Raw genomic sequence first — 27,768 nt, 5'->3', positions numbered from 1 at the left:
CAAGGTTACAGTAAAAGATGCATCAATCTCCTCTTGTTAGAAAACCTGACCTCAAGGTTCGAAATTGCAGTTAACAAAAGTAAAATAAACAGTTCATTATAATCCATTATAAAATACAAAGCTCATATGTTCACAGAACCCTTTTTTTTTTTTTTATTTGAAAGCATCTTTGCAAATAAAAATTGAGCAAAAAATTTGAAACAATGTATTCATACTCAGTAAATTCTCATTCTTAGACCTACTATGGTACCAAAAAATGACCTGTCCTCTACAAATACTCTTGAAAATAAGAAGGAAAGAAAAGAAATCTAAAAGAGGAGAATCAATAATCAAAAATAAAATGAAAAACAGAATAATTCCAAGAGGGAGGAGACATTCTAGTCCCCTACTAATTTAGCTTAGCCAATTCAGATGCATTTGATGGCAACTTAAACTATTTTGCATGAGATAATTTCAAACTATGCCATCCTTTGGTACAATTTAGAAGAAATTTACTCTTTTATTCAAAAACATTATAAACTAAATAATAAGAAGTTTTACCAATCTTTTAATTGTTTCTCGCTCTCTAGCCAAGTCTGAATAGATCATGCATGACTCTACCATTGCTTCTCCTAATTATTTCCAAAAAAACTCATTACTACTACAAACAATGATGCCAAAAGAGCAAACAAAGTTACCTCCCAGTTCAAAATCTTCTATGTATCCACCTTGAAGGAATGAAAATCGTGCTTCTTCCAACTGGTCTCTTAATTCCATTGGAAATGAAGTCATCAAATTATGAAATTCCATCACATAAGCTCCTGTCCATTTCATAGATTTGTGGAACAAAGAAGTATCTAGGATAAAGATTTCTCACAAATTTGAGGCATCCAATCAGATTAAATTTGTGAAACATGATAGGTGAATTGAACTAAAATATCAAAATAGACATATTATAGATGATGTGAGTTTCAGCTTTGCAAGATGCTTATAGAAGGAAAAAAAAAATCAAATACATATCAGAATATGTGGTGGAATACTGACAATGCTTGGAAGCAAATTCTTTTTTGCATACACGTGCCTTTTGCAGAAAAAACTAGACTAGCAGAAAAGCCATGAGGCCAAACTGATTATAACAAAATGCTGACATTAAAAGCATTTCTTAGTTACATTGTCGACCAATATGTGCTACTTGGAAAGGTTAAGTTGCTTTTCTCATAAGAATACACAAAGAGCTATAAACAAATTTAAAGAAAGATCTAAAGTATAATGTATATTATGGATGATACTAACTCTGAAAGATTAGTAGATTACTAATATGATGGAAAATATCTAGATAAAACATCGGTGCATCTACTAATGATAAAATAAGACAAGTTACAAAACATGAATAAAATGTGTCTTCCAATTGGACAATCTGATTCCTTTCGTAAATAATTAATAGTATAAAAGCAACCAATATTCAATTGATATGCATTTCCATATAGAATACATAAATCCATAATACCATATGTACATACAAAATCTCTTATAATTTTGTAGAAAATAAAAACTAAATAAAAAATTAAAATTTCTTATAATTCCAAATTCAAAATCTCTTATAATTCCATATAGAATGCATTTCCATTTGTTTTGATCATGTAGTTAAATCAAAACTAAATAAAAAATTTCACTAGGGCTTACTATTGCTTAAAATTTCACTAAGGCCTCGTTTGGCAAGAGGCTATTTTAGCCAATTAGTCAAAAAGTTACTAAATTAGCCAAAAAGCCAACAACCCATACCAAAAAGTTAAAGATTCTCTTTTCTTTCTACTTTTTGCACATCTTTTCGTAATTAGCCAAAAAGTCATCCCAAACATACAAGTTTTTTTTACCTACCTTTTTAGCCAAATAGCCAGAAAGTTACTAAATTAGCCTGTTCTCAAACGAGGCCTAAATGTGTAGAAGCATAATCTGTAACAATAAAATCACTACAACTCTTCTATAATTCTGTTAATTATTAAAAAAGCTTTAAAAAAAAATTAAATAAGAAGGGTAGAGTTTTAAAAATTTTACACCTATGATTAGTAATTTTTTAGAAGATAAAGCAATAAAAAAAAACCTAAAAAATAAAGTGTATACAGAGATTTGAGCCACATCAGAGTTTAGGACGTGGTCGACTGACTTTCTTCCTTCTGACATTTCTATATCTAATTTGTAGGCCATTGGGGCTTCTTTTATTCAATTTTAGTTGTGGAACAAGCATGAAGGATATGATAGGATCGTTTCAAATCAAATATTGAAACCATTCACAGGATTTCACAGGATTGATTTCAACAATCAAATCGACATTGCACTATCAGTTTAGCTTGAGAGAGAGAGAGAGAGAGGGAGAGAGAGAGTGTGTGTGTGTGTGTCGCTCACCGATTTGAATCGCTAAGATGAACTTCGATTTCGATTTCGATTTCGAGAGAGAGCAACGAAATGATTGAATCACTGATCTGCAATGATCTGTGTAGACACTTAAATTTTCATGTGTCGTGATCACCGTCTGATTAATCAAAGCAAATAAATTTTCTTGATTAGTCGAAATTAAGATGGTCAAAATTTTCAAATGGATATAGGTCCTACTAAAATTGTGGATCTCAACCCATTTTAAATTATGGGTCATGCCAAAAAAAAAGTGAACCTATTTTGACAATTTGGTCAACCCAAATATGTGGGGCCCATGAAAATATTTTATCAAAATTTTAGTGGAATAATTCAAATTTAAATTCAATTTGAATGCAAATCATTCCATAAAATAATAAATAAATTGCTTGTTTCTTAAAAATTAGAGTCAATTTTAGAGTTTCCAAAATTAACCCTCTCCTCTTAAGCCTATAAATAGAGGCTCTCATTAGAGAGATGAGGACACATTTTTTTGGCTAAAAGTCTTGCAAGCTTCTAAGCAATCTGGAGACTTTGCCAAATCTTCTTCTTAAAATTCTCTATAAAGTTCTTCAAACTTAAAAGAAAGGATTATCAAGCACTCCAAACTTGTGGCAATCCTTTCAAGTTACAAATACAAGTTTGGTCTCTATTTTCAAAGAGATCATTTCAAGACTCATTCGAGATCAAGTCGTTCAAGCCCTCGATCAAACCTTTCTTCTCCAAGTTTCTCCATTCAAAGACTTGAAGAAATCCATCAATTTGTTCGATTCAATAACAAGCTTCTACAGCTGTTCAATTGCAACCTATTTTAGAGATCAAATAAGAGGATTTGTTCTTTTGTAGAAGAGCAAACCATAGAGGATTGTACCCATTTGTTATAATCAAATAAAATTAATTATTTGTCGTGTCTTAATTGCAGCTATGAAATTTGTGTTTGCAATCTGAATCACCAACCTGAAATGACCTGAACTTCGATTTCGAGAGAGAACTTCGAACTTCAAAATGATCTGAATCACCGATTTGTTTCCCTAAGACCGATTTGAATCTATGAATCTAATTAGGGTTTAGACAACACACACACACACACACACACACACACACACACACACACAAAAGAGCTCACCGATCTGAATCGATTTTGAGATGAACTTTGATTTTGAGACAGTGGAGCTCTGATGAACTTTGATTTTGAGACAGTGGAGTTCGAAATGGCTCTGAGATATTAATGGGGTTTAGATAACAGAGAGAGAGGAGAGAGATAGAGATTTGGAGATTCAAAATAAGGGTGAAAAGAGGGAGAGCGGGAGTGCGTGAGAGATAACCCCATTTGGAGATGTTTATAAACGTCTTGTATTTATGAAACGGCGTCGTTTTACTTAAAAAAATGCGACGTTTATAAAATGTCATTACATATTATAGACAATGATGTTTTAAAAAACGCTATTAAAAATATGCCACTACAACCTATATTTCCTGTAGTGTGGAGAGAAGGGACAATGAGATTAGGGGAAGAATTTGGGGGTTAATATTTTTTAGATGAATTTGAAATATGAGACTGGATGACGTCGTCCTTTTGATGAAGTAAAGAAACAAAACATTGCCATTTCAATGTTATTTCATTTTGTATCCCTGTATTCACAATGGATGTGGTCTGTTGCCAATGGTCTACACCTACTCAATTTATAGGCTTATTAGTGCATCACTAAGGTGAACCTTAAGCTTCTTTGTGTCACTGAAGGTGTACTTTTGACTTTGTTACAAAAGTATCAGTCATAAAAAATATTTTTTCTTGTAGTGATTTGAAAAAGGAAACTGTTGCTCCTCTCTCTCTCTTATCATTCATAATTTAATATTAAAAATATTATTTGATTGTAGAGTTTTATTTATTTATTTTTCACTTTACATAGCACTATCTTGGAAAATCTGGGCTGCTATGCTGCAGTGGTGGGGTATTTTTGGGGCATTACCGGATTCAGTGGAAGGGTTGCTTCATTGGTGGGATGGTATCAAAGTCAGGAAATCTGCGAAAGTGATTTGGAGAACTATTCCTCTTAACAGTTTTGTGGTCCATTTGAAAGCTCAGAAATGAGTGTATAATTAAAGACTGAATTCCTTAACTTGATGAAGTTATTGAGTTGGTCAAGACTAGAGTTGCTATTTGGGTGAAGTAACTCTTTTCGTAAAAAATTTCATATGGCGATTTATATTCACTCCTTCATGGTGCTCAAAGTAGCAACCAAGCAGGAACATAAACTAATAAATAAAGCCAATGATATAAAAGTGTTTTATTTTGATTATAATGTATTATATTATAAAAAAATTCAAATAAGTACAATGATAATGCATATCAAACATAATGCATTTTTATATTGTAAAAAAAAAAAACTCACAAAATGAGACATTTTTTTGAATTAAATAAGAATATTAAATATAATGGTGACATTGCATGATTGTATTATAATCTAATAAACAATCTCATTTAGTGGTGGGGACTACAAGATATAGTTGAATTAGTAGGAGATAAGACTTGTCAATTTAATTTCTTTTGTAGTTTTTTTATTAATAGATGACGTTAAATAAGATGGTATCATTGTTATACTCAATATTTTTTTTAATAAATAGACAAGATTAGTGATTAATAATAATGCCGATTACTTTTATTAATTAATATATTATGATAATGGGATTAGAATGATGACGGTGATTACTTTCGTCAAAAAAAAACAAAGAAGTAGGGGTAATATTTTAACAAAAGATAGTGAGTAATAGTGATACAGTGATAGTATGATAGATACTAAATGCAGAGCAATATTTTATTAGGGAAATAATTTAATAAAAGTAATAGCATTGGTGATGAGATTAGTGTTCTGTCTAATTAATTGGAGTAGTAATGAATGGACAAACCTCTGTTAAAAAAATTGGACCTAAAGCTAAGTAAAAGATAAGGAGTATAGCTAAGGAGTTGCAATCCCGTTCTTTCTATAATTGTGCACTCTTTCTAATTGCTTGTTTTTATGCACCTTGTTCACTCAATTTATTTGGCTCTTCATAAGATGGAATCGCACATATGAGAAAAAGAGTTACTTGATATTTTAAGAGGATTGGGAATGTAACAAAAATGGTGTTGTTTAGAGCGGAATATCACCTTTAAAGTGGAAATATTTTGTTCGATAGCATTGCAAAATTCAATTGCTATTACAGATACCCTTTGAAAAAAGAACATCCTGCACTTGTGCCCTCCATGTCATAAGCAGTAGCGAAAAGTGGTTGATCATTTATTGTTATGATGTGCTTTCGCTTTGTCTGTTTCATCTTCTTGCATTGATCGGCGGGGTTAATATAGGAAAATTATTCAGTATTTTTGAAACAAATTCAAATAGTATTCTAAATTAATAGCTCGGTCTAAATTATAAGATTCATTACTTTTGTGTTAAAAATTATAAAAAGAATAATTAGTAAATAAAATGGAATATTACTCTAAGAACCCTCAATAATTTTTTATTTGAATGGGCTTGTGTACCCCCCAATGAGTTATAGATGTCGTTGACTGGTGGTGTTGTACTTTGTATAAAGGGGTTGATAAGCTTTATGGGAGACAATTTTTATCATGTAGTATGAGAAGTTAGAAATGACTTGATTTTCAGCAAGAAAATGACTTTTTTTATTATGCAATAACGTGGAGTTAAAAATGATTTGGTATTTAATAAGAAAATGTTTTGTCTTCAGTCTGGGTACGAATTAGAACGATTTAAACTTTTAGAAGATGGATTTGGATTCTCTTTTATACTTTCTTTTCCAGCTATCATTTAGCACTTTATTTATTTTTTTGATAACAGAATGTCTGGATCAATTTATGCATACTTCGACTAATTTTGGAAGACTAATCCCACCACCCACTCGTAATAATAAACTCCTTGAGGCCATTTCTATACTGGAGGTTCACCTTGACTTTAAATAATTATCATATTTTGTGACTTTTAGATCACGTGTTGGATAATTAGAGGAGAAACAATGCCGTGGAGAAGAGATCCTCTTCCTCAAAAAAGACATTTCGACCAAACTTTTCAAACCATCAGTTACCATACGTAGCAACATAATTTGATTAATACCTTTCGCGTGCATCTCACATATAACCTTCTACGTAACTGTTTTTGAACTTACTAACACTTTGTGACACAAATACACCTTTAATCTAATCATGACATCACTCTTAACAAATTACTAACAGAATTCTGTTCTGTTATATATGTCTTCAACAAGGATGTTATGTCTCAAAACTGTATTGATCATCTTCATCTCTTTGTTATAAGGTGTTTTTAGTTAATTAGTTAAGTTGTCGTTTGACAATTAGCTTTTTTAGTTAGCTTTTTAGCTATTTTAACTTGGAACAATTTGTTTGATTTGACTTTTTTGATTTTTATGAGAAAAAAAGTGAAATAATTATGATTTGAATGTGTCATTTTGTTTTATTGATTTATTTAGCCTATTTTGTCTTTTATATTTTTTTAGCCAAAAAACCAATGCCAAATAGTAATTCTTTGCTTTCTCACCTTTGGTTTCACCCATGAAGCACGGGTACGGGTACGAGTACGAGTACTGGTACTGGTATTAATACGGGTACGATATGAGTACGTTGATAAAATCCAAAAAAGTAAGGTACACGGTTTGGTACGTTTGTAAAAAAATATTTATTTTTAATTTAGAGTAATGCAAAAATTAATTAAATGATTTAATTTGTTAAGATTCAACCAACAATTAACATTTAATGCCAAAAGTAAAGGTATAAATAAAAATTAAATGTCAATATATTAAATAACTTACAAACCATAGTTTAATTTTAAAAACATGCTAAGCATAAAACTAAAAATAAAAAAGAAGTCTTGTGAAAAGAGTTTTATTGTTTCAGCTGAGGTACGGTATCGCTTGGATACATAGTAGGTACATCTGGGTACTTCAAAAATTAAGAAAAAAAACTTTGGGTACGTGTTTTGTGTACCCGATACTTATCCAGAAGTATCATACGAGGTGCCATACATGGTAAGTACCCGATATGAGTACGACATGTCTTTCAAAATATCCATACTTCATAGGGTTTCACACATGATTTGCTGGGGTATATGCCAACATATAGTTGGGATTATGTGCTTCTTCCAGTTCTAATGGAATTTTCCTTCCCTTTTTTTGTTAATATTTCTCATGATGTATTTCATATCTACTCATTTGTTTTGCATTAATAAAATTTGTACAAGAAATTATTAAGAATGTAAACGTCTTAATATAAATTTTTAGCCACTAACAATTAAGATACGAAAATCTTGCTCTCTTTAAAAATTTTAAACGTCTCAAAATCGATGGAGGTAATCTTCTCATTTACCTGATCCCTTCCAAAAAACCAACTGTCGCCAAATTCAAGATTTTTTTTGAATTCAATCTAAATTTTTTCAACATCTAGGTTGATTTCCACTGTGCTATATGGTTTTATTTCGGGGAAATTACATTGAAATCCCATGAAGTTTTTGTTTAATACAGATTAATCACTACTAGAAAACAGGGTTTTTGAGTCGGCAGTGTGCCGTTGCAAATAGCATATTTGCCGACGTAAAAACTTTTTGCGACGGCAACTCAAGGGACGAAAATGGTGGGGTCGCAAAAGGTTTTTGAGTCGGCAATCTGCCGACGCAAAAAGTTTTAATTTTTTGAGACGGTAGATTGCCGACTCAAAAAGTGGTTAAATGTTTTAAAAAATTTAACCCATAATTTTCTCATTGAGGCTCCCAAGTTTCAAACCCACTCCATTTGGAAGATTTGACCCGAAGTCACCACACTAGGTCCACTTCACCACTATACCTCTATCAGATTTTAAATGAGATATATATTATTTATAGTATATACACTCAATATTAATATAAAAGTATATGTGTAAATAAATATATTTATTAAATATAATCAAGTAAATATATATATCTTGGCTATAAATTTTTTTTTTTTTGCTACGGCATCAGTTGCCGACACAAAAAGGTCTAATTTTTTGCGTCGGCACAAATTTGCCGACACAAAAGAGCTATGCCGACGCAAAAGGGATATCTTTTGCGTCGGTAAATTCAACCGACTCAAAATATTAATTTTTTGTGTCGGCCAACGGTGCCGACGCTAAAGTGTTGGTATTTGCGTCGGTAATTCTGTGCCGTCTCAAAAAGACTAACTTTTGCGACGGTAAAATTTGCCGACTCAAAAGACCGTTTCTTTAGTAGTGATTCTCCCTTCACATTTGAAAAATTATACTTACCTTCCTGTTAGATTGTTCCTTAGCTTTTATACATATAAAATAATAAAATAATACTGATATTTTGTTCATGTCATTTCAAGAGAAATAACAATAATTTTTTTTTGGTTTAGCTCACACAAAAAATTAAATTTTTTTTTCATTTTTTTAATATTTTTATTGAATTTTTAAAAATATTTTAAGTAATTTATTTTATTTTATTTTTTAGATACACCTAATCTACATATACTTAAGAAGTATAATATTTTTTTATTTTTTTTAAATTTAAAATTCACTAAATATAATGATACAAAAATTCAGTAATACTATAATAAATGTGAATGAGGATATTTGGAAATACTGTAATAAATGTGGGTGAATAGACGAGAAAGAAAAATGATGGTGGAAATAAAAATAAAAATTCTATTCATATATAAAAATTTATACAAAAATATCATAAAAATATTGTGATAATGATATTGTTGTAAATATAAATCATATTTATGGATATTTTGTTTTAAAGTAAAAGGTCACCATTGAACTATGTTATTGTATTTAAAAATTTTATATAAAATTTATGGTTGTATTTCATCACTCAATAAGAATATGTTTAAGAAGAATTTAATGATGAAAACTTATAGAATGTAATCATAATGATAAGAAGAAGAAATGGTAGGAAAAAAGGACAAAATGGTCATTTAAAAAATTTTAGAACATGACATCAGTAATTCATGAGGCATAATTTGTAATGAGATTACAAACCGCAGGGGAGAGAATGTAATTTTTCAAAGGTGAAAAAAAAATCTGTATTAAATAGAAATCTCAAGAGGTGTTAGTGTAATTTACCTTTTTATTTATTTATTTAATATTGGGCACTAATAATCTTTGATTTCTATTTTTCTAAGCGCACAATGTTATTTACCACACTTTCACCTATAATAAGGTGATAAGAGAGTTAGATTTCATTTTATTGAGTATGTAATAAATAAAAAATTAACACATATAATATATAATTATAGATATACGTTATGAGTATTAAACAATTTTCTTTTCTAAGCTAATGGTTATTATGCGGCACACGAGGACCACCCCCATTATTATATGTGTACTAAATGGAAATGCACGCACAACTCTTAAGAATGTCTATGCCAAAATGGTATTCCACCGTGGAATTTCCACGTACCAGCAATCCCTTTCAAAGGCTCCACAGTATGCTTATTTACAACCACCCCCCAAAAAAAAATATATATATATATATATTAGTTATATATATATATATATATATGGAGCAATAATTGAGATCCCATCCACACAAAACCTCCACAAGACCCTCACAAATCTGAATCACTCATGATGTGGACTTCACACATATATGAGTGGATCCCATACATACATGGAGGGTCAAGATCATTTTAAGGGTGCGGGGGTCATCTCCAAAGGAGATTTCAAACATTGTCCTATATATGTGGATATGAATCTCACACTCATATGTTTGGCTGTATACATATCCCCCAAAAAAAGACTTCAGTGTTACTAGATATTTGATGTAATGATAGATGAGAAATTTAAAGATTTTATTTAAATTTTAAATTTATAGAAAAATTAATGGGGGAGAAATTTAAAAAAAAAAAAATTTGTGAAAAAAATTTATGTTTTATTTTATTCACAAATCCATCCACGTGTGAGCAATCCTTTTAAAGGCTAGACCATGTGTTTATTCATAAAAAAAAATAAAAATAAAATACAAATAAAAAATATGAAAATGTTACAATGATATTTATTTATACACCTAAACACACATTTGTGAAGAAAGAAAATGTGTGATTCCTATATATATATATATATATATCTGTGCATGTGGATACACACTTTTTTGGATGTAAATGATGTGAATTTACATTTTCTAAAAAAAAAGAAAAGAAAAGAAAAAAAAAACTTCACAATATTAGTTGATATTTGATGGAACGATAAATGAGAAATTTTAAAATTGTATTTTAATTTTATATTTGTAGTGAAATTTTTTTAAAAAATATGTATTATTTCATTTACAAATCTATTATCTTTATATGTTCCATGCATAAATTTTTAGATAAATATAAAATCCAATCACACCATAAATAACAAGATGAAAAGGATCACTCAATGATTAGATGGAAAAAAAATAACAACAATGATAGAGAGAGGTCTAATTTTGAAGTTTTAAAGAAAGTTTTAGTGATATGATAAGAGAAATATATATATATATATATATATGTAACACATATTACATTACATGTGGGCCCTACTCTTTGCCACATCAGTAAAACTTTTTTTAGAATTTCAAAATTAAAACTCACAATCTTTATTCAAAAAATAATATTGCAAAATTATATGAGTAATTTTTAAGTGTGCAAATATATACCATATATACTTGTATAAATTTTCATAAATATATGTAAGTTATCTTACAAAATTGCTTAAATTTTCACAAATATAAGTAAGTTAACCCATGTAAATTTAAAAATCATAACTTATGTATATTTGTCAAAATTTACATAATTTTATGAAATAATTTATATATATTTATGAGAATTTACACAAATACATATTGTATACCCCTTATATTTATGTTTTATAAAGTATCACCACTATATTAGTAATAAATACAAATAATAAGACATTTTAAATTAATGCAACAATATGATAAATGGGATAATAAACATTTTTATTATAGAGATTGGAATTGAATAGTCCAGTTCCGGTCTATTTTAAATTCATCTCAATAATTCGAATTTATTATTTTGTAAAGTATATACTTGAAATGATCATTCATATAAAAATTAGTTTTATCGTATATTAGTAGTCTCAAATCATATTTATTCGAAACAAAATAAACGAATTATTTTAAAATTTATATTCTTTGCAAATTACGTATTCTAATCAAGTATTTATAAATACGAACTTTTGATTTTTTTATAAAAATATATGTAAAAAAATAAAGAGAATAATATAACAATTTATAATGACTTTTGACTAAAATTAAAAGTTGTGTCCAAAAAAAAAAAAAAAACCCTTACACAAAGATCGGTTTGGATAGTCGAGATTTGGACCGAATTGGGCAGTCAGCCTTCAGTCAATGTAGTATTATTAAAATAATAATAATAATAATTGATTAAATCCACTACTATGGTTCAGTATTTATTCCAACAACGTAACTTCTTCTAACTGTTTGTCGTCCCAAGTATCCGTTCATATCCTCCTCCTCCACCACCACCACCAACAACACTGACCTTATACCGCAACCACCGTACTTACCGACTGTTGTTGGACAGCCAAGATGGGATCGAAGCAGAACGATCTCGACCCACCTTCGCTGCAATCTGAATCAGCACCACCTTTATCACCTCAATCATCGGACAAACACATGGAGTTGAGTAGCAAACTTGAAACTATATTGTCCCACAAAGAGGTACCGCTGTTTCACCGCCTTCAAAGCGCTACTTGGATAGAATTAAAGCTACTGTTTAAACTCGCTGCTCCGGCGATTTTTGTATATCTGGTGAGCTTCGGCATGTCAACCTCCACCCAGATCTTCTCCGGCCACCTCGGCAACCTTGAACTCGCTGCTGCTTCTCTCGGCAACAACGGCATCCAACTGTTCGCTTTCGGTTTATTGGTATCAAATCGCTCTCTCTTTCTCTCTTTTTATATTACTCGTACGCGAACACGATATACGTATGCTTTGCTTGTACATATCAACTAATATTTACTAGCATGTATTATGATAATTATTTACAAGACTGGAATATATGAATTACACATACGGTTTGTAAAAAATTCATTCAGTGTCATTTTGGTCATTTACGTTTCTATTTTGTTAACTTTATCCTTCAAGTTTTCAGTTAAGTCAAATTGATATAATTTTAGACTATTACATAAATTAGAAACGAAATAATAATAATAATAAGAATAAAATTTAAGATTTTTAATTTTATCAATTTTGTTCAATTTTTTTTTTAATTTGAATTAAATTATTCCAATTTTAAATGACAGCATAAGTCATTAACAAAATAAAAATAAAAACACTTTCCTGTATTCCCTTTCCCACTTGCACTCTTTTGTGTTTTCAAATGAGTAATTGTCACATATTTTTTTTGGTCCTTTTTTTAATGTACAAAAACATTCAATTCAAAACTTTAGCAAACAAATGAAGAGGAAGAAAATACCAAAAAACTAGTATAGAAAGAACAAAAAATGGTCATTTTTTTGGAACTCAGGGCATTAATTTTGGCATAAGAAAATTAAAGATTAAATAATAATTCTAGCAATGAAAAACTTAAACATAAAAATACTCAAGAAAAATTTGTGTTTATTCCAATTTAACTCTTATATTGTAGAATTCACACTTAGAATAAATTTAAACTACACATTATTTTTTAAAATTTTATTTATTTTATTTTTTCATTTAACTTATTAGTCCATAACATTACTAATATTAAATACAGGGGAAGTGATGGTTAGCAAATATGAGTAGAATGGCAAAGGGCTTCCCCATACAAAACTATGTGCATATTTGTATAAGGGATAGGGTAAATTTGGGGTTCTTCTTAATAAGTGCTATAATTATTTTGAATTGTTTTAGTGAAACGTTATCTCTTTTTTTTTTTTTTTTTTTGGATCAACAAAAATAAACTTAAATCTTTTACGTCTTATATCAATAAAGATAGACAAAAATAGAAATAGTATCATAGTGAGCCTTACTCATCCTAACTAAGTTGACACAAGAAAAGCTACCCAATCATATTCTTACATTTGCAAAAAGTTAGTTGAGAAGAACTCAACCAGTAAACCCACAACAGACAGAGACCAAAACAAAGGAACCAAACAACAGAAAGAAAAAAAAGAAACTAACCACAATAAACCAAAGCAAAGACAATAAACAACCACTTCTCATAGCTCCCAGATAGACTTCAAATTATAAAGCAAATTATTGACTGAAAAATCCACCCCCCTGATATGGTACTTCACCAAAAGTGCCATGTGCAACTTAATAGACTCGCAAATTTCACACCAGTTAACCACTGATCTAACAAACTTGATTTTTGATAATGTAGTTTTGTCGGATGAGGAATGGGTCGGACAGGGTCCGGATGCTCCACAGGATGATTGAACATCGTCTTCCCAGTTGTACCTGCACCAAGTCCGTCGAAAAGGACCCCGGAGGTGGGGTTCCTTCTTGAGGACCCTCCGATGTTTAAGTTAGAGCAGTCTCTAGTAGAAAAAAAGGAAGTTTTTTGCTTAGAGAGGAAGTAGAAGGTCCTTAGAGAGAGAGAGAGTGATTACTTGTATACATTGATTTCTTTCATACCTTTTTGCCCTCTTCGCTTACCGTGCCCTATCAGTCAACCTGTCCTATCAGCCGTAAGTCTATGGTAGTGTTGTCATGCCGTGAACTTCACAGAAGGAGGTTGCTTGTCTCTTCTTCTTGTCTGGTCCCTAGGCCTAAGTTGGGTTAAGAATTGTTTGAATAACCCATTGGGCCACTTATTTAGGCTATGCCGATCAATTTCATTCCTGGCCTTCCACACAAACCACGTAACCACATATGACAAGACTTCCCACATACACTTAACATTTTCTTAAATCTTAAAGCCACTCCACTAATCCAACAGCGGATTAAAGCCACTCCACCAATCCAACATCATTTTCTTCTTTAGAAATTGTATGATGAGGACAAAAAATATATGTCACGTCTTGATTGTGCTCTTCCATTCTTTACTTTGCCAAAAGAAAAAAGAAAAAGAAAAACACTTAGATATATATAGGTTTATTTTGAAAAGGCGGTTAAAAGTCATTTTTTTGATTTTTTTGAGTCACATTATCTTTTATTTTATTTTTTTGGATATGTTTTTTCAATAAAAGCTAAAAAATATATTAAAAAAATAATTTTTTAATTTACTTCTCAAAATAGGCCGTGTAGATAATACCATTAATAAAGATGTGATCCCCACATCCCAACCTTCTTGTGTTTCTTGGGTTTTTGTTTGATCAAATTTGATTAATCAGTCTACCAATGTGAATTCAATAGTTAGGTTTGACCCATGGCCTTGGATTTCATTTCGATTATTTGTTGTGTTTAATTTTTTTGGGTTTCTATAGGTAGATTTATATTAATTTGATAACATCTCTCTGTAATTTATTATGCTGGTTTTTTTTTTTTTAAATAAAAAATAGATGGCAAGTAATTATTTCAAAAGTAGCCAATTTAATTTTTTAATAAAATCAAGTGATCTATAATTGTTGAATCAAGTTTTTCAAAAAAATTATTAATGATTTACACGCTGAAGCTTAAAAAATTAACGAAATAACTTATCAAAGTAGAGTACATAATGCACCTCATTGAGCAAGCTGGAATAGTACATTCTAAGTCCTGTTTCTTTCTTCGCTTTTATTTTGGGACCAATACCTTTACTCCAGTCTAGCAATTCGATTCGAGGGACCAGTTAAAGGGGCATTAGCCTACTCCCGTCCATTTTAGTAATTTGAATGGTTCATTTCTTAATATCTTTTGAATAGATCATTCATATAAAAAATAATATTAATCAAACATTTGTATCTATATAGTCGGATTGCATCTAGATTTTAAAAGCATACAATAAATATAATTTTAATAATAGATTGACAATGATTTTATTGTAAAACAAATTTAATCTAATTATACAACTAATTTGCTTGACAAATATTTAAAAATAAATAATTTGAATTAACAAAATGCCCCATGGGTAATCCAATAGATCGATGAATTGGCCCATTTTTATGTGGTTTGTTTGTTTGTTTGTTTGTTTGTCTGTTTTTTTTTCCCTGTCTTTTAGGTATGTGTGAAGTGGTATTTTTTGGAAGATTATTTAGTATTCCCAAATTTTCAGTATAATCTGCTCAATTATTTAGAGCTTTATATGTTACTCTCAATATATTCTATAATTTTTCTCAAATTACCTTCAAGGTACCTCTAAATCAGAACAAAATCACTATGTTCGGACTTACAATGCCAAACAATATTGTTTGGTTCGGACTTTTAGATCCGAACAAAGTGAATTTGTTCGGATTTAAAAGTCCGAACAATAATGACGTTAAACCAGCTGAATATTCATTTTTAAGAAAAAAATGCAAATGTGAATACTTACCTCCTTTTGATGAGTTGTTTCAAAAAACAGTTTTCATTATTATTCTCATATATTATTTGATTTTGTTCAAACGTTTTTTTATTCGCAAGGATAGGAAACAATGATATTGATAATAGTAAGTTTTGGTAGAATGGTTTGGAGATTTGGTGTGAGGGAGAAGAAGAAGAAGAAGAGAAAATAATTAAAACTTGGAGAAGAAGATGAAACATGCATATATAAGTAGGGTGTACCATGGGAAAAATTTAATATATGTTATCTTTATTTTAAAATTTAATATATGTTATCTTTATTAGTAAATTTACATTAAGAAATAATAGAGATTAAAATTTTAAAATGTTAATTAGAGATATTTAATTATTTTTTTGACGTAAATAGAATCCCGTATTTTTCAAGTAAGGAATGACTTTTCAAAACAAAAAATAAACAGATTTAAAAAAAAAAAAAAGGATGCGAAAATGCTGGGTAAGAAGTTATTATCAAACCGGAGGTTATCTGTCATGTTATGTCTTAATTTAATGTGATTAGTTTTATTACCTAACATGTTTTTGTCAAGGGCACATTCTGGTTGACCTATTGGTCACCCCTTCATAGTTAGAAGGCCAAATTTATTTATTTAAAAATATATACATATAATATATATATATATATATATATATTTAACGCAATACTATGGAAAATGGAGAGGGACCCGAAGTTACCATTAAACAGTAGGAACATGAGGTTCAAGTCCATAATTGCTATCAATCTTAAAATAAAATAAAAAAAAGTCCTTGATCGCTAGATGAATATTATTTCAGCCATTTAAGTCATTTTTCCAATAATTTTAATCACATTATTTTATCATATTTGTTTTAAAAATTAAATAACAAACTTATTTTTAAAAATAAAGATAAAAATAAAAATGTCATTCAATATTTATGTCACGACCCCAAACCGCCCCTAGTAGTTTGGTGCCGTGATGGCCAGTAATCCAAGATTACCGAAGGCCAACTTTCAAAATTCACACACAATCAGAGTATAAATATATGGGGCTCACAAGTACGGAAGCAATAATCTAAAATACAAGTGGTCCATAAGAGCAGTGCATAAGTCAAATGGAATGGCATACATCTTTACATAGCTTTACAACTTGAATACAATTAAAGTAAAGTACAGAAATACATATTACATCTTAACAAAAGGGCTTCACAAGCCGACATAAAACAAAATACATGAAATACAAATCAAGAAACATAATCTTCCAGATTGCCGACATCCTCACTGCCGACATAACATACATGCAAAACACACATCTCGGCGTAGCCGACTTCTTACTTGTTACCTACATATATACATAGGGAGGGTGAGCTTGGATACTCAGTGAATGGTACAAGTAATAAAGGGGTTAAATGAATGATTCCCGAGGTCTTTTCAAAACATACATATCATAGTATATCTTTATCAAAACCATACATAACATAGCTTAACTTGACTTGAAACAAAACATTAATCGAACCTTGGTCTTTCAAAACAAAAGCATAACTTCGGCATCGAGCACACCCGTTCATAGTCCGTCGGTGGCCGATATCTTAACAAGGGTGCTACCTAGGCTTAACGTCCCCTAGCACGAAAGGACGGTGCTACCTAGGCTTAAAGTCCCCTAGCACGGAAGGACCCTCAAAACAAGATGTGCAGTTGCATTATAGTCCCCTAACACTAAGGACTTTCAAAACAAGATGTGCAGTTGCATTATAGTCCCTTGGCACTAAGGACCCTCAAAACAAGATGTGCAGTTGCATTATAGTCCCCTGGCACTAAGGACTCTCAAAACAAGATGTGCAGTTGCATTATAGTCCCCTAGCACTAAGGACTCTTAAAACAAGATGTGCAGTTGCATTATAGTCCCGTGGCATTAAGGACTCTCAAAATGTCATCAAAACAAAGCTTATTTGATATATAAAAATAGGGGTAATCATTCATACTTGATTAAATACTTTTATCAAAGCGAAACAAGGCTTTATCAAATCTTTATGACATAACTGTATTAAAAATACCACTCACATAGATCTAGGGACGTCGGGGTCAAGGCAAGTCCAAGTCCTACAAATACATGGCAAAGCATACTGAATGCACTTCTCAAAACAAGTCTTACATGCATGCAAATGATCTCGGGAAAACATGTTAGAAGTCAAAACACTGTTTTACATGTCAGGAAGACATGCTGGGTACCAACCAGGTCTAAGCCGAGGTCCTACACCTCCTGGCCGAGGTGTGGCTACTTGGGCTTCGGCGTGAGGCTGCATGCCGAGATGCGCACAAGACAAACTAAAGGTGTAAGTGATCATGCAAGGTAGGCCAAGGTGAGATACGATGCTTGGCCTAAGTGTGAGGTCTAGGTAAGAGTGATTTCGGCGACTACACCTCGGGAAGTGAGGTCTGGAGATCTGGGTTTCCACCCGTGAAGAACATGAAAAACATGAACATGAAGATCATGAAGAACATGGATGCCAAAAGCATAACTTCTTTATTACAAAAATCTGGGATTTCATGCTATGGGTTCGAAAACATGGACCTGGGTACCCATACTTGAAGATCATGTGAAAACAAACACAAAAACATGGATTTTGGCATGAGCTTTCGGATCAAAACATGACTTTTCTTGAAGAACACATGAATGCTATTTTCTCTTTCTAAAACCGAACTTCAAAACAATCCATGGCTTACAAATCATATTCAATCATGCAATGCAATAACATGAACATGAAGGATGACAAGAGCAGATCAAGAATCTAACCTTAGAACACAGATCTAACGGTTCGATCTCTAGGGATCAAGCTTGGAAATTTACTTCCTCTCAAGAACTCTTCTCCCTCTTCTAGAGCTTCTCTCTCCTCTCCAAACAAAGATATGGAAATGATAGGTTTTCTCTCTCTATCGGCTGACTTAACACTCAGCTTGGATACGTGGCAACGACTGGTTGGCTCTCCTAAAAAAGGTGATAGATTGACAAGACAAGACTATGACAAAGTGTATCTAACAAGCTACTCGGTAAGGCACTCCGGCAAGTGATGACATCGGCTAAGGACAAAGCTTCGGCAACTAAGGTGACAATGACCTCGGCTAGGAAGGACAACACTCGACTAAGCTGTGCCACACCTTGGCCTAGATTTGCCACACCTCGGTCTAGGTCATACCACTCCAGGACAAGATCACTAAGGTGCAAAGGTAACATCTCGGCCTAGATAATACACATCTCGGCCTTGGTGATGAACACCTCAGCCTAGATAATGACATCTCGGCCAATATGTCGGGGCAAAGGTGGAGGTCAAACAAAGTGGTTCCAAGATAATTCTAGACTGAAGATGACCTCGGCTCGGAATGATCTAGGCTTAACATGACCTAGGCTTGACATAACCTAGGCTTAACATAATTTAGGCTTGAGACACCAAGGAAGGAACAAAGCATGTACACAACACTTAAGCAAACAAGACAAGACAAGATTCATGAATGCAAACTTAACAAGACAAAGTTATGTAAATGAACATGAACATGACTACAACATGAATATGGGTTGTTACAGCAAAACATATAAATGCAAGCAAATATAACTAGGACATGAATGTGGGTTATTACAATTTACTTGCAACCGAACAGTTAGATTGAAATAGACATTCTATTTCACTCCACTTTTTTTCTCATGCATAGTCTAATGAAAATTTTCTCATTAATTTTTATATTTATTTATTTTTGTAAAACTTTTCTTGCATATTTATTCTTGTAGTTAAATGGCTGTACTACCTTCATTATTGGAGATATCTGAGTAATAACTTTTATTCAACCTCTGTTATTGGGACTTATAATAATAATAATAATAAAAAAAAATTAAACAGATTTTTGGAGAAGGAATATTTTTGATGGGCCTTAGATAATGAGACTATTAGTCTTTTATTATTGGGCCTATGGGACAATCACGGTTTTATTTTGCAATGCTTTTAGACATTTTATTGCAGGCTTGGATAAGGAGGATATTTTATTTGTGACGGTTTTAACAAGGGAAAATTGCAAATATATGGAGTAGTGGAAAAAAAAATTATATTATAAATGGATTTTTTTTTTATTATATAATTTTGACATGTAGAAAGAGTTGTACAAAGCACATAAATGAATTTGCCCAATACACATAGAAGAGTTGTGTCATCATAAAAACGTAATTTTTTTTCTCACTGCTCCACTGAAAACCAATTTCATCTTTTAATAATAAGTTAAGTAAGGGATGCATTCCTTTTATTAATGATTTTTTTTATTCAATTTTTAATAGATGTTATGAATAGAAGTAAAGTGACACAATATGAAATGTCAAAACATAAAATTGATACCATTGAAATTATATAAGCCAAACTAACACAAGAAACAAACTACAAATATCACAAGTATAATTTGTCTCAAATTTTATTAAATTCGATTACTAGTATCATATTGACATCTATCATATTATTGCAATTGATTATTCTTTCGATAGTAAAATTTTACTATTACATGCGACGTCAGTGAATGAAAAAATTCGTAAAATTTGCAATTAATCCATGCTAGCAATGAACAGATGGGGATGGGAAGTGCAGTAGAAACACTATGCGGACAAGCATACGGAGCCCAGAAATACGAAATGCTGGGCATATATTTCCAAAGATCAACCATCCTTCTCTCTATAACCGGCATCTTCATCACACTCATCTACATTTTCACCAAGCCCATGCTCAAACTCCTTGGCCAATCCAACGAAATCGCTTCAGCTGCAGCCTTGTTTGTCCACGGCCTCATCCCCCAAATCTACGCATACGCCGTAAATTTCCCCATACAAAAGTTTCTTCAAGCTCAGAGCATAGTGTTACCGTGTGCACTCATTTCAGGTGCCACATTTGTGGTACACCTCGTGTTAACGTGGGTTTTTCTGTACAAGGTTGGGCTTGGTTTGTTGGGTGCTGGGTTGGTGTTGAGCTTGTCGTGGTGGATTATTGTTGTGGGTCAGTTTTTTTATATAGTGAGAAGCCCCAGATGTAAGCGCACTTGGTCTGGGTTTAGTTTTCAGGCCTTTTCTGGGCTTATGGAGTTCTTTAAATTGTCGGCTGCGTCGGCAGTGATGATATGTTTGGAGTCATGGTATTATCAAATTATTCTTCTTCTAGCTGGGTTGCTTCATAATCCTAAGTTGGCTCTGGATTCTCTTTCCATCTGGTAAGAAGAAGTTCCTATCATATTTTTTATATATAGAAAGTGATTTGTAAATATGAAAGTTATATAAAAAATAAGAGTAATTATTTACAAAAAAATTTATTAGTAAAACATGCCAACTTAGCTTATGATGATAATGTTGGGTATTTTTGGTAATGAAGGTACTATAAAAAGTCAATCACTCTACACAAACAAATTGAGCAATGCTAGGAATTCTAAAAAAATGTCAAAATTTTTACACAATATTCATATGAGTGTGAGATCCATATCATATGGGACTCAATCGTATGAATATTATGTAGGATTTTTAGTATTTTTTTTAAAATTTCTAAAAAATTTTAAAAAAATTATTTGTATATCATTGCTTAGAAAAAATAATTGCTTGAAAGTGATGTGCTTTTCTATAATTGTTTACTTGGTTTTAACTGCAGCATGCTAATTGGGGGATGCATAATGGTGATCCCAATTGGGTTCAATGCAGCGGCAAGGTTAGCCATATATTCAATTTATTCATTAATTTCTTTGTTAAAATATGATAATTAGAGGGTGTAAATCTGGCCTGGCCCGGCCCATGTCGGGTCTCGCGGCCTCTTGCCAAAATTCGAGGTTGGCCGTGCTAGTCCACGGGCCAAAAAATTAGGCCCGGGCCCAGGGATAATTGGGCCTTGGGTGGGCTAGCCCAGTGAGCTTGGGTCTGGCCTCGGGCTTAGGCCGAGCTTGACCATTTTTTTTTTTGTTTTTTTAATTTTTTTTATTAAAATTTTATTATTTTTCACTAAAAAAGACACTGGGCATCGGACAGGCGGGGCATCGGGCTGGGCTTTAAGTAGGCCTTAAGCGGGCCGATAGACTAGGCCACAAGCCACGGGCCAGGCTTCAAATTGATGGCCTAGGGGCTTAGGCTGGGCTTGGGCCTGGGTCCACCTGGGGCCGCAGGCGGGTTTCAGGCTGCCCACGGGCTGCGGGCCCTTTTTACACTCCTAATGATAATTATCGATATTAATTCTCAAACTTTTCTTCTTAGTCTTTGATACATACAAGACCATCAAATCCACAAAATATTTGGGAGTTATTTTTTTCACAATTATTTTTTATTTTTCGCAACTCAATTTCACAAAAGAATCACAACCAAGATACCATGATTAACTGTAAGTAATGTCATGGGTAGAATTAAAGGCTGTATTTGAATCCACTTTTTAATTTAAATGAGAGAAAAGACATTGAATGACAATGCTATTAGAAGTTACATGTAATACAAATATTTATGTTGATGATATATATATATATATATATATATGCTTAGCAGTGTGAGGGTGAGCAACGAGCTTGGAGCCGGACATAACAAGTCAGCAGCATTTTCAGTAGTAGTGGTGAACTTAGTCTCTTTCATACTCTGTTTGATAGCAGCAATTGTTGTCCTTGCATTGCGCAATGTCATTAGTTATGCCTTCACGGATGGTGAAACTGTGGCCAAAGCTGTATCAGAACTTTGTCCACTTCTTGCCTTCTCTCTTATCCTTAATGGAATCCAACCCGTCTTGTCTGGTAAGCTTTGCTTCAAAACTTAAATCAAAGCATTTTCCATTTCTGCAGTTGAATTCGAGAGAATTTTATGTCTTTATAAAAGCATCATGAAAGGGTTTTGTTTTGGTTTATGGTGTTTGTTTTGCAAATTGGTTCATTGGCATCTTTTCTCCCTATTTCTCTGCTTTTTCTGTGTGTCCTCCCCGGTCCTCTGTAATATTTTGTCCTGAAGAGAGTATTTTAGTCATTTTGTAACAAAAGTCTTATATTGGGATAAGTTATCCCACCTATTTCGGGACAAAATAGTTCCATTTATGCAGGATAAAAGAGCTATCAGAATAAGTTATAACGGGTCATAAAATCTGAATCCAGCACTTTATAATTTATTTCTAGATAAAAGAGTCTTCTCTTGCTTCCTATTTATGAATCAAACATGACCATAATCATTCAGATTCACTTATAAACGACTTCACTTTTATTTCATCTTCTAACTTTAATGTGACACGAGAGGAATGTAGGAGTTGCTGTGGGGTGTGGATGGCAAGCTTTCGTTGCATACGTGAATGTCAGCTGTTATTATGTAGTCGGGATCCCACTGGGTTCACTACTTGGATTTCACTTCAAATTGGGTGCTAAGGTTGGCTACTCGATAACTCATGTGCTTTCTTCTATTCTTGTAGTTGCATATATGCTCGATTTTTTTGTTAGTACAATAAGTTTTGAGATACAAAACTAAACACAAAAAAATAAATATAATATTACATATTCGATGGAAGGGTCCAAGAGTGGAGAGCAAATTTTTTTATTACACTTTTATGTCCCTAGACTTATTGTTTACATAAAGAGTGACAATACATTTTCAAATAACTATGTGTGGTGTTTGTAGGGAATATGGTCAGGGATGGTAGGGGGCACACTGATGCAAACCATGATTTTGGTATGGGTGACTTGTCGAACGGATTGGAAGAAAGAGGTGCTCCTTCATATTTGTCTTGACCTTTTTACAAATTTCTTACACCATGCGCATAATATAAAAAGCCAATCATTCGACATGCGGATTTTGATCCTCTCCATTACATGTTTGTGAAGATTTTCATTATAAATCTGATGGCTATAAAATAGGAAAGCAAAATTATAATTATTTTAAATTAAAAATTAGTTTGAATATATTGCAGGTGGAAAAAGCTAGGAAGAGGTTGGAAAAGTGGAATGACAAGTAAAATTCATTTTCAAAGGCTCTTCAAATTTTTGCTTTTAAGACTGTTTGGATGATTGATTTGAGTAAGAATTTGTAAAGTGGAAGGAAATGAAAAGAAAAGGAGATAAAAATAGAAACTAATTTTTTTGTCAGTTTTGCTTTCCCTTTTCTTTTTTTACTTCACAAATTTTTATTCAAATTTAAAATTCAAACACACCTGTGTGGATTTGTCCTTGAAAGAACATGAGTGATTGGATAAAAGACTTTCTTGCCAATAGATGTGAAATAGCTATTCTGTATGTTTAATTGTATGTAGTGACTATAACATTGGACAATGAATTGGTATAAGAGTCGAGGTACATTTATCAACTATTATTATTCTTAGACTTTTTCTCACGAATCCCGACTCAACCAAACCGCATACACCACTAAAACGCGTAACCTCAAGATAGAAGCATCAAAGCATCAAGGCATGTGCCACATCACTAACCTCATTAGGAACCAAGATAGAAGCATTAAAAAAAGAGAGAGGCATGCTCCAACTAATTAGCTTAGGGCACATGAGTTGTGCTCTTATTTTGTTCTGTTAGTCACCTTGTTTTTTTGGTCACATTGTTAGTTCCTCCCCAATACTCTGTTGACTTGGTCAAGATTAGAGTTGCTTTTTTCTTAAATTAAATTTTGGGAAAACCAAACATCAAAGATTGTTGAGTCTCAGATTTTTCAAATGATGAACTTCACTGCTGCTTCACAGCGTTTACTGATGTTGATCATGATCTTGGTCTTTTTTTTTTAATTTTATTAATCGATAGATTTAGTGCCATTTCTATAATGTTGATGATCTTGGTCTTTTATTAATTGCTAATTGCTGCTTATTTACTTTAGGGGAGTGCCTTTGATCAAGTGCCATATGTAGACTCCCTTGGGTGGCATGGCTTTTGGCTATGCTTGTATTGTTTTTTCTGTTCTGGGAAGAATGGAGATGTTATTATTTCTTTGTTTTTTTTTTTTTTGATTGCCAGGTTAGATTTCCTCTTTTGCTTTCTATTTTTCGGTGGGTTTTGGCGCTCCATATGCCAATGTGGTTGAGATATGTTTTCTAACTCATGATACATTTTCACCTCGGCCACTTTTTTTCATTAATTTAATCTAATTGTAATCATTGTAAGTTGATTTGCATCAATGTTATTGTTGATTTTAAAAAAAAATGCCAACCTGCGAACACTCCCTCCAAAAAAAAAAAATCAAGTAATAATAATAATGTCCAAGCCCCTGCCTTCTTGTGTCTAAATCACTAATGTTTTGAAGGGTGGTTTTAGCTAATTGAATTTTTCGCCAACCATTCCTATCGTTTATATCATGGTGAGCATGGTGATATACGATACGAATCATTCAAGCCGCCCCCTCTGGTGCACTATCCAAGTCACCCCCTCTAGTGTGCCAAGGGGTAGCTTGGGTTGTACGCCAAGAGGCGCACTATCTAGGTCGTCCCCTTTGGTGCACAATTCAAGCAGCCCCCCTTGGCGTAACCCAAGCCACCCCTTGGCGCATTTTCTCATAAGTCGTCACGCGCTACCCAAGTTGCCCCCTCTGGTACACAATCCAAGCCGCCCCCTGGCACACTTTCTCATAAGTCACCCCCTGGCGCACAATGTCATCTATTGCGATCACCATTCAGCATCACGTCATAAGTCACGTGTGTGCCACGTTTTCTGGTTCAACATCCAATTCTTCTTCAACGGTCCGACACGACCTTAAACTATCTTGGCATTAGTTCCAGCCAGTTTCTACAACGGTCCAACATGACCATAAATTGGTTCTCGACATTAGTTGTGACCTCTGATCTATCTCAAGTGCCCCTGTACTCCCGTTCAGACTTCACAATTTATTTACCTTTTATTTTATTTCATATTTTAGTTTCTCTCTCCAAACTCAAGTTGGTATCACTACTTGAGTTTGAAGGGAGATGTTAAATATAGTAACAATATATTCTGTCTATCATACATACCATATTATCCATTACAATATGAAAAATGCTTGGGAGCACTAATTAGTGCTCCCACTAATTAGGTGGCAGTGAGTCCCGCCATTAATGATGTGATGTTTTGGTCTTGGAGTTGTATTTTTTTTTTTTTACTTTTTTAATACATTAGTGCTATTAGTGGTGGTATTTTTAGTGAGATGAATCATTGTTGTTACAATATTTAGGATTACCATACATAGGTTTGTATACATCGTTATATAATTATTCAATACAATATTAAATGTACATATAATATAATATTTTCTTTTTCTCTGTCTTAGATATTGTAACAGTCTAGGAGCAACAAAATGCTTTTTTGTTTTGTTTTTATTTTTATTTTTTTGATAGAAAAACAAAATAAAATATAAGAACTCTCTCAGAAGTCATAAAAACACAAAAAAATAAAAAATAAAAAATAAAAATAAAAATAATTTTTGTAATTCAAATCAAACAAAAGTGGTTACTTTTGCTTTCTCACCTTTGGTCAGTGCATGATTACTTAGAAGTGTATATGCTCCGCTTGGTTTAGTTTTGAAATTATAATTTGAGTGTGGAGTAGTGATTTAAGTGTGAAGTTATGGGTTAAGTTTTGAAAGAGAAGATTTGTTTGGTTATAAGTTTTGAAAAAAAAATTTAAAAAAAAATTTGAAAACAATTTTTGAATTGAATTTTGAGTTATATCTTAAAATTTTTTGGATTTTTTAAAAATATTAAAAAATGTTTAAGGAAAATTTATTTTTTATTTTAAATAGATTATTTTTATTTAAATATTTTTTTATTTAAAAATTTTATTTTATTTTGTAAATATTTTAATTTTAATATTTCAAACTCAAAATACAACTTTACACTCAAATCGTAACTAAATACATAACTCAAAACTTAATGCAAAAATTATTTTTAAAGCTAATAGCTAAGCACATAAGACGAAACTTCACACTACTTTCAAAACTCCACACTCAAATCGTAACCAAACATAAAACAAAAAATTAAAATATTTAAAAAATAAAATAAAATATTTAAAATAAAAATTATATATTTAAAATAAAAATTGTACATTTAAAATAAAAAAATAAAATTTTAAATTTTTTTAATATTTAAAATATTAAAAAAATATAGTACAAATGTATGAAATATAATGTACATTAAAATAAATAAATAAATATTTAAAATATAAAATATTTACCCTAAAAAAATAAAATTAAGAAATTTTTTAAATATTAAAAAAAATAAATTAAAAAAATTTCAAAATACAAGTCAAAACTCAAAATACAATTCAAAATTTTATTATTTTTTTTTTTTCAAAACTCATAACCAAATAAATTTTCTTTTCAAAACTCAACTCAAAACTCATAATTCAAAACACAATTTCACACTCAAATCATGATTTAAAAAAAAAAAAAATAGTTTTTTGATTTTTTTAAAATAGAGTTTTGAAAAGAGTTTTGAATTGTGTGTTTGATTATGAGTTTTGAAAATAATTTTTGAATTGAGTTTTGAATTGTATATTTGATTATAAGTTTTAAATTTTGTTCATTGGAATCATAATTTCAAAAGGGGTTAAAGATAGATTAATTAGGTATCCACTTTTCAGAAGAGAAATTATAGAATGTTCACAGAATATTATGTGTCGGTATTTGTTAATCAATCATTATTTAATATGTCCTTTCATATTTTCTAATTACTCAACACAATACCACACTTACTCACCTTCTTTATCAATCAAAATATTATAAAATACCACATATTTATACTCCGAAATTACTAATAATTACCCCTTTCAGAATTGATCAGTATTTGTTCCCAGAATGTTACTTTGGGTGTCCTTCAAATTTTTAAGTACCCTCAACTTCATATTCACCAACACCATTACTCAACTCATTACATTTCCAAAATCGGCTACCACAACCACACCATACCATGGTTCTAAATACTGGCCGACACGTTACGTATCAGCCGATATGTATTGGAAAAATGGGGTGCCGCGACAGATATAGACCGG

General features: G+C 31.7%; 1 protein-coding gene across 2 annotated transcripts; it reads left to right on the top strand.

The window, feature by feature from the left end:
• Nucleotides 1–11,741: 11,741 nt before the first annotated feature.
• Nucleotides 11,742–24,118, top strand: LOC114263911 (protein DETOXIFICATION 40). 2 transcript variants are annotated; one of them, XM_028204493.2, is made up of 7 exons: nt 11,742–12,308; nt 20,396–21,027; nt 21,456–21,512; nt 22,331–22,569; nt 23,067–23,185; nt 23,435–23,521; nt 23,724–24,118. In XM_028204493.2, the coding sequence occupies exons 1-7, from the start codon at nt 11,970–11,972 to the stop codon at nt 23,766–23,768; spliced, it is 1,518 nt and encodes a 505-aa protein (XP_028060294.2). In that variant the 5' UTR covers nt 11,742–11,969; the 3' UTR covers nt 23,769–24,118. The 2 variants fall into 2 exon arrangements, with proteins under 2 accessions (XP_028060294.2, XP_028060293.2); XM_028204492.2 differs by having other exon boundaries at nt 22,328–22,569.
• The last annotated feature ends 3,650 nt before the right edge of the window (nt 24,119–27,768 follow it).

This window comes from Camellia sinensis, chromosome 8, assembly GCF_055761805.1.
Source record: "Camellia sinensis isolate YWXY chromosome 8, ASM5576180v1, whole genome shotgun sequence".
Classification (NCBI taxonomy): domain Eukaryota; kingdom Viridiplantae; phylum Streptophyta; class Magnoliopsida; order Ericales; family Theaceae; genus Camellia; species Camellia sinensis.
Note: the sequence above shows the minus strand (reverse complement) of the source record. Positions and strands in the feature narration are given on the sequence as shown.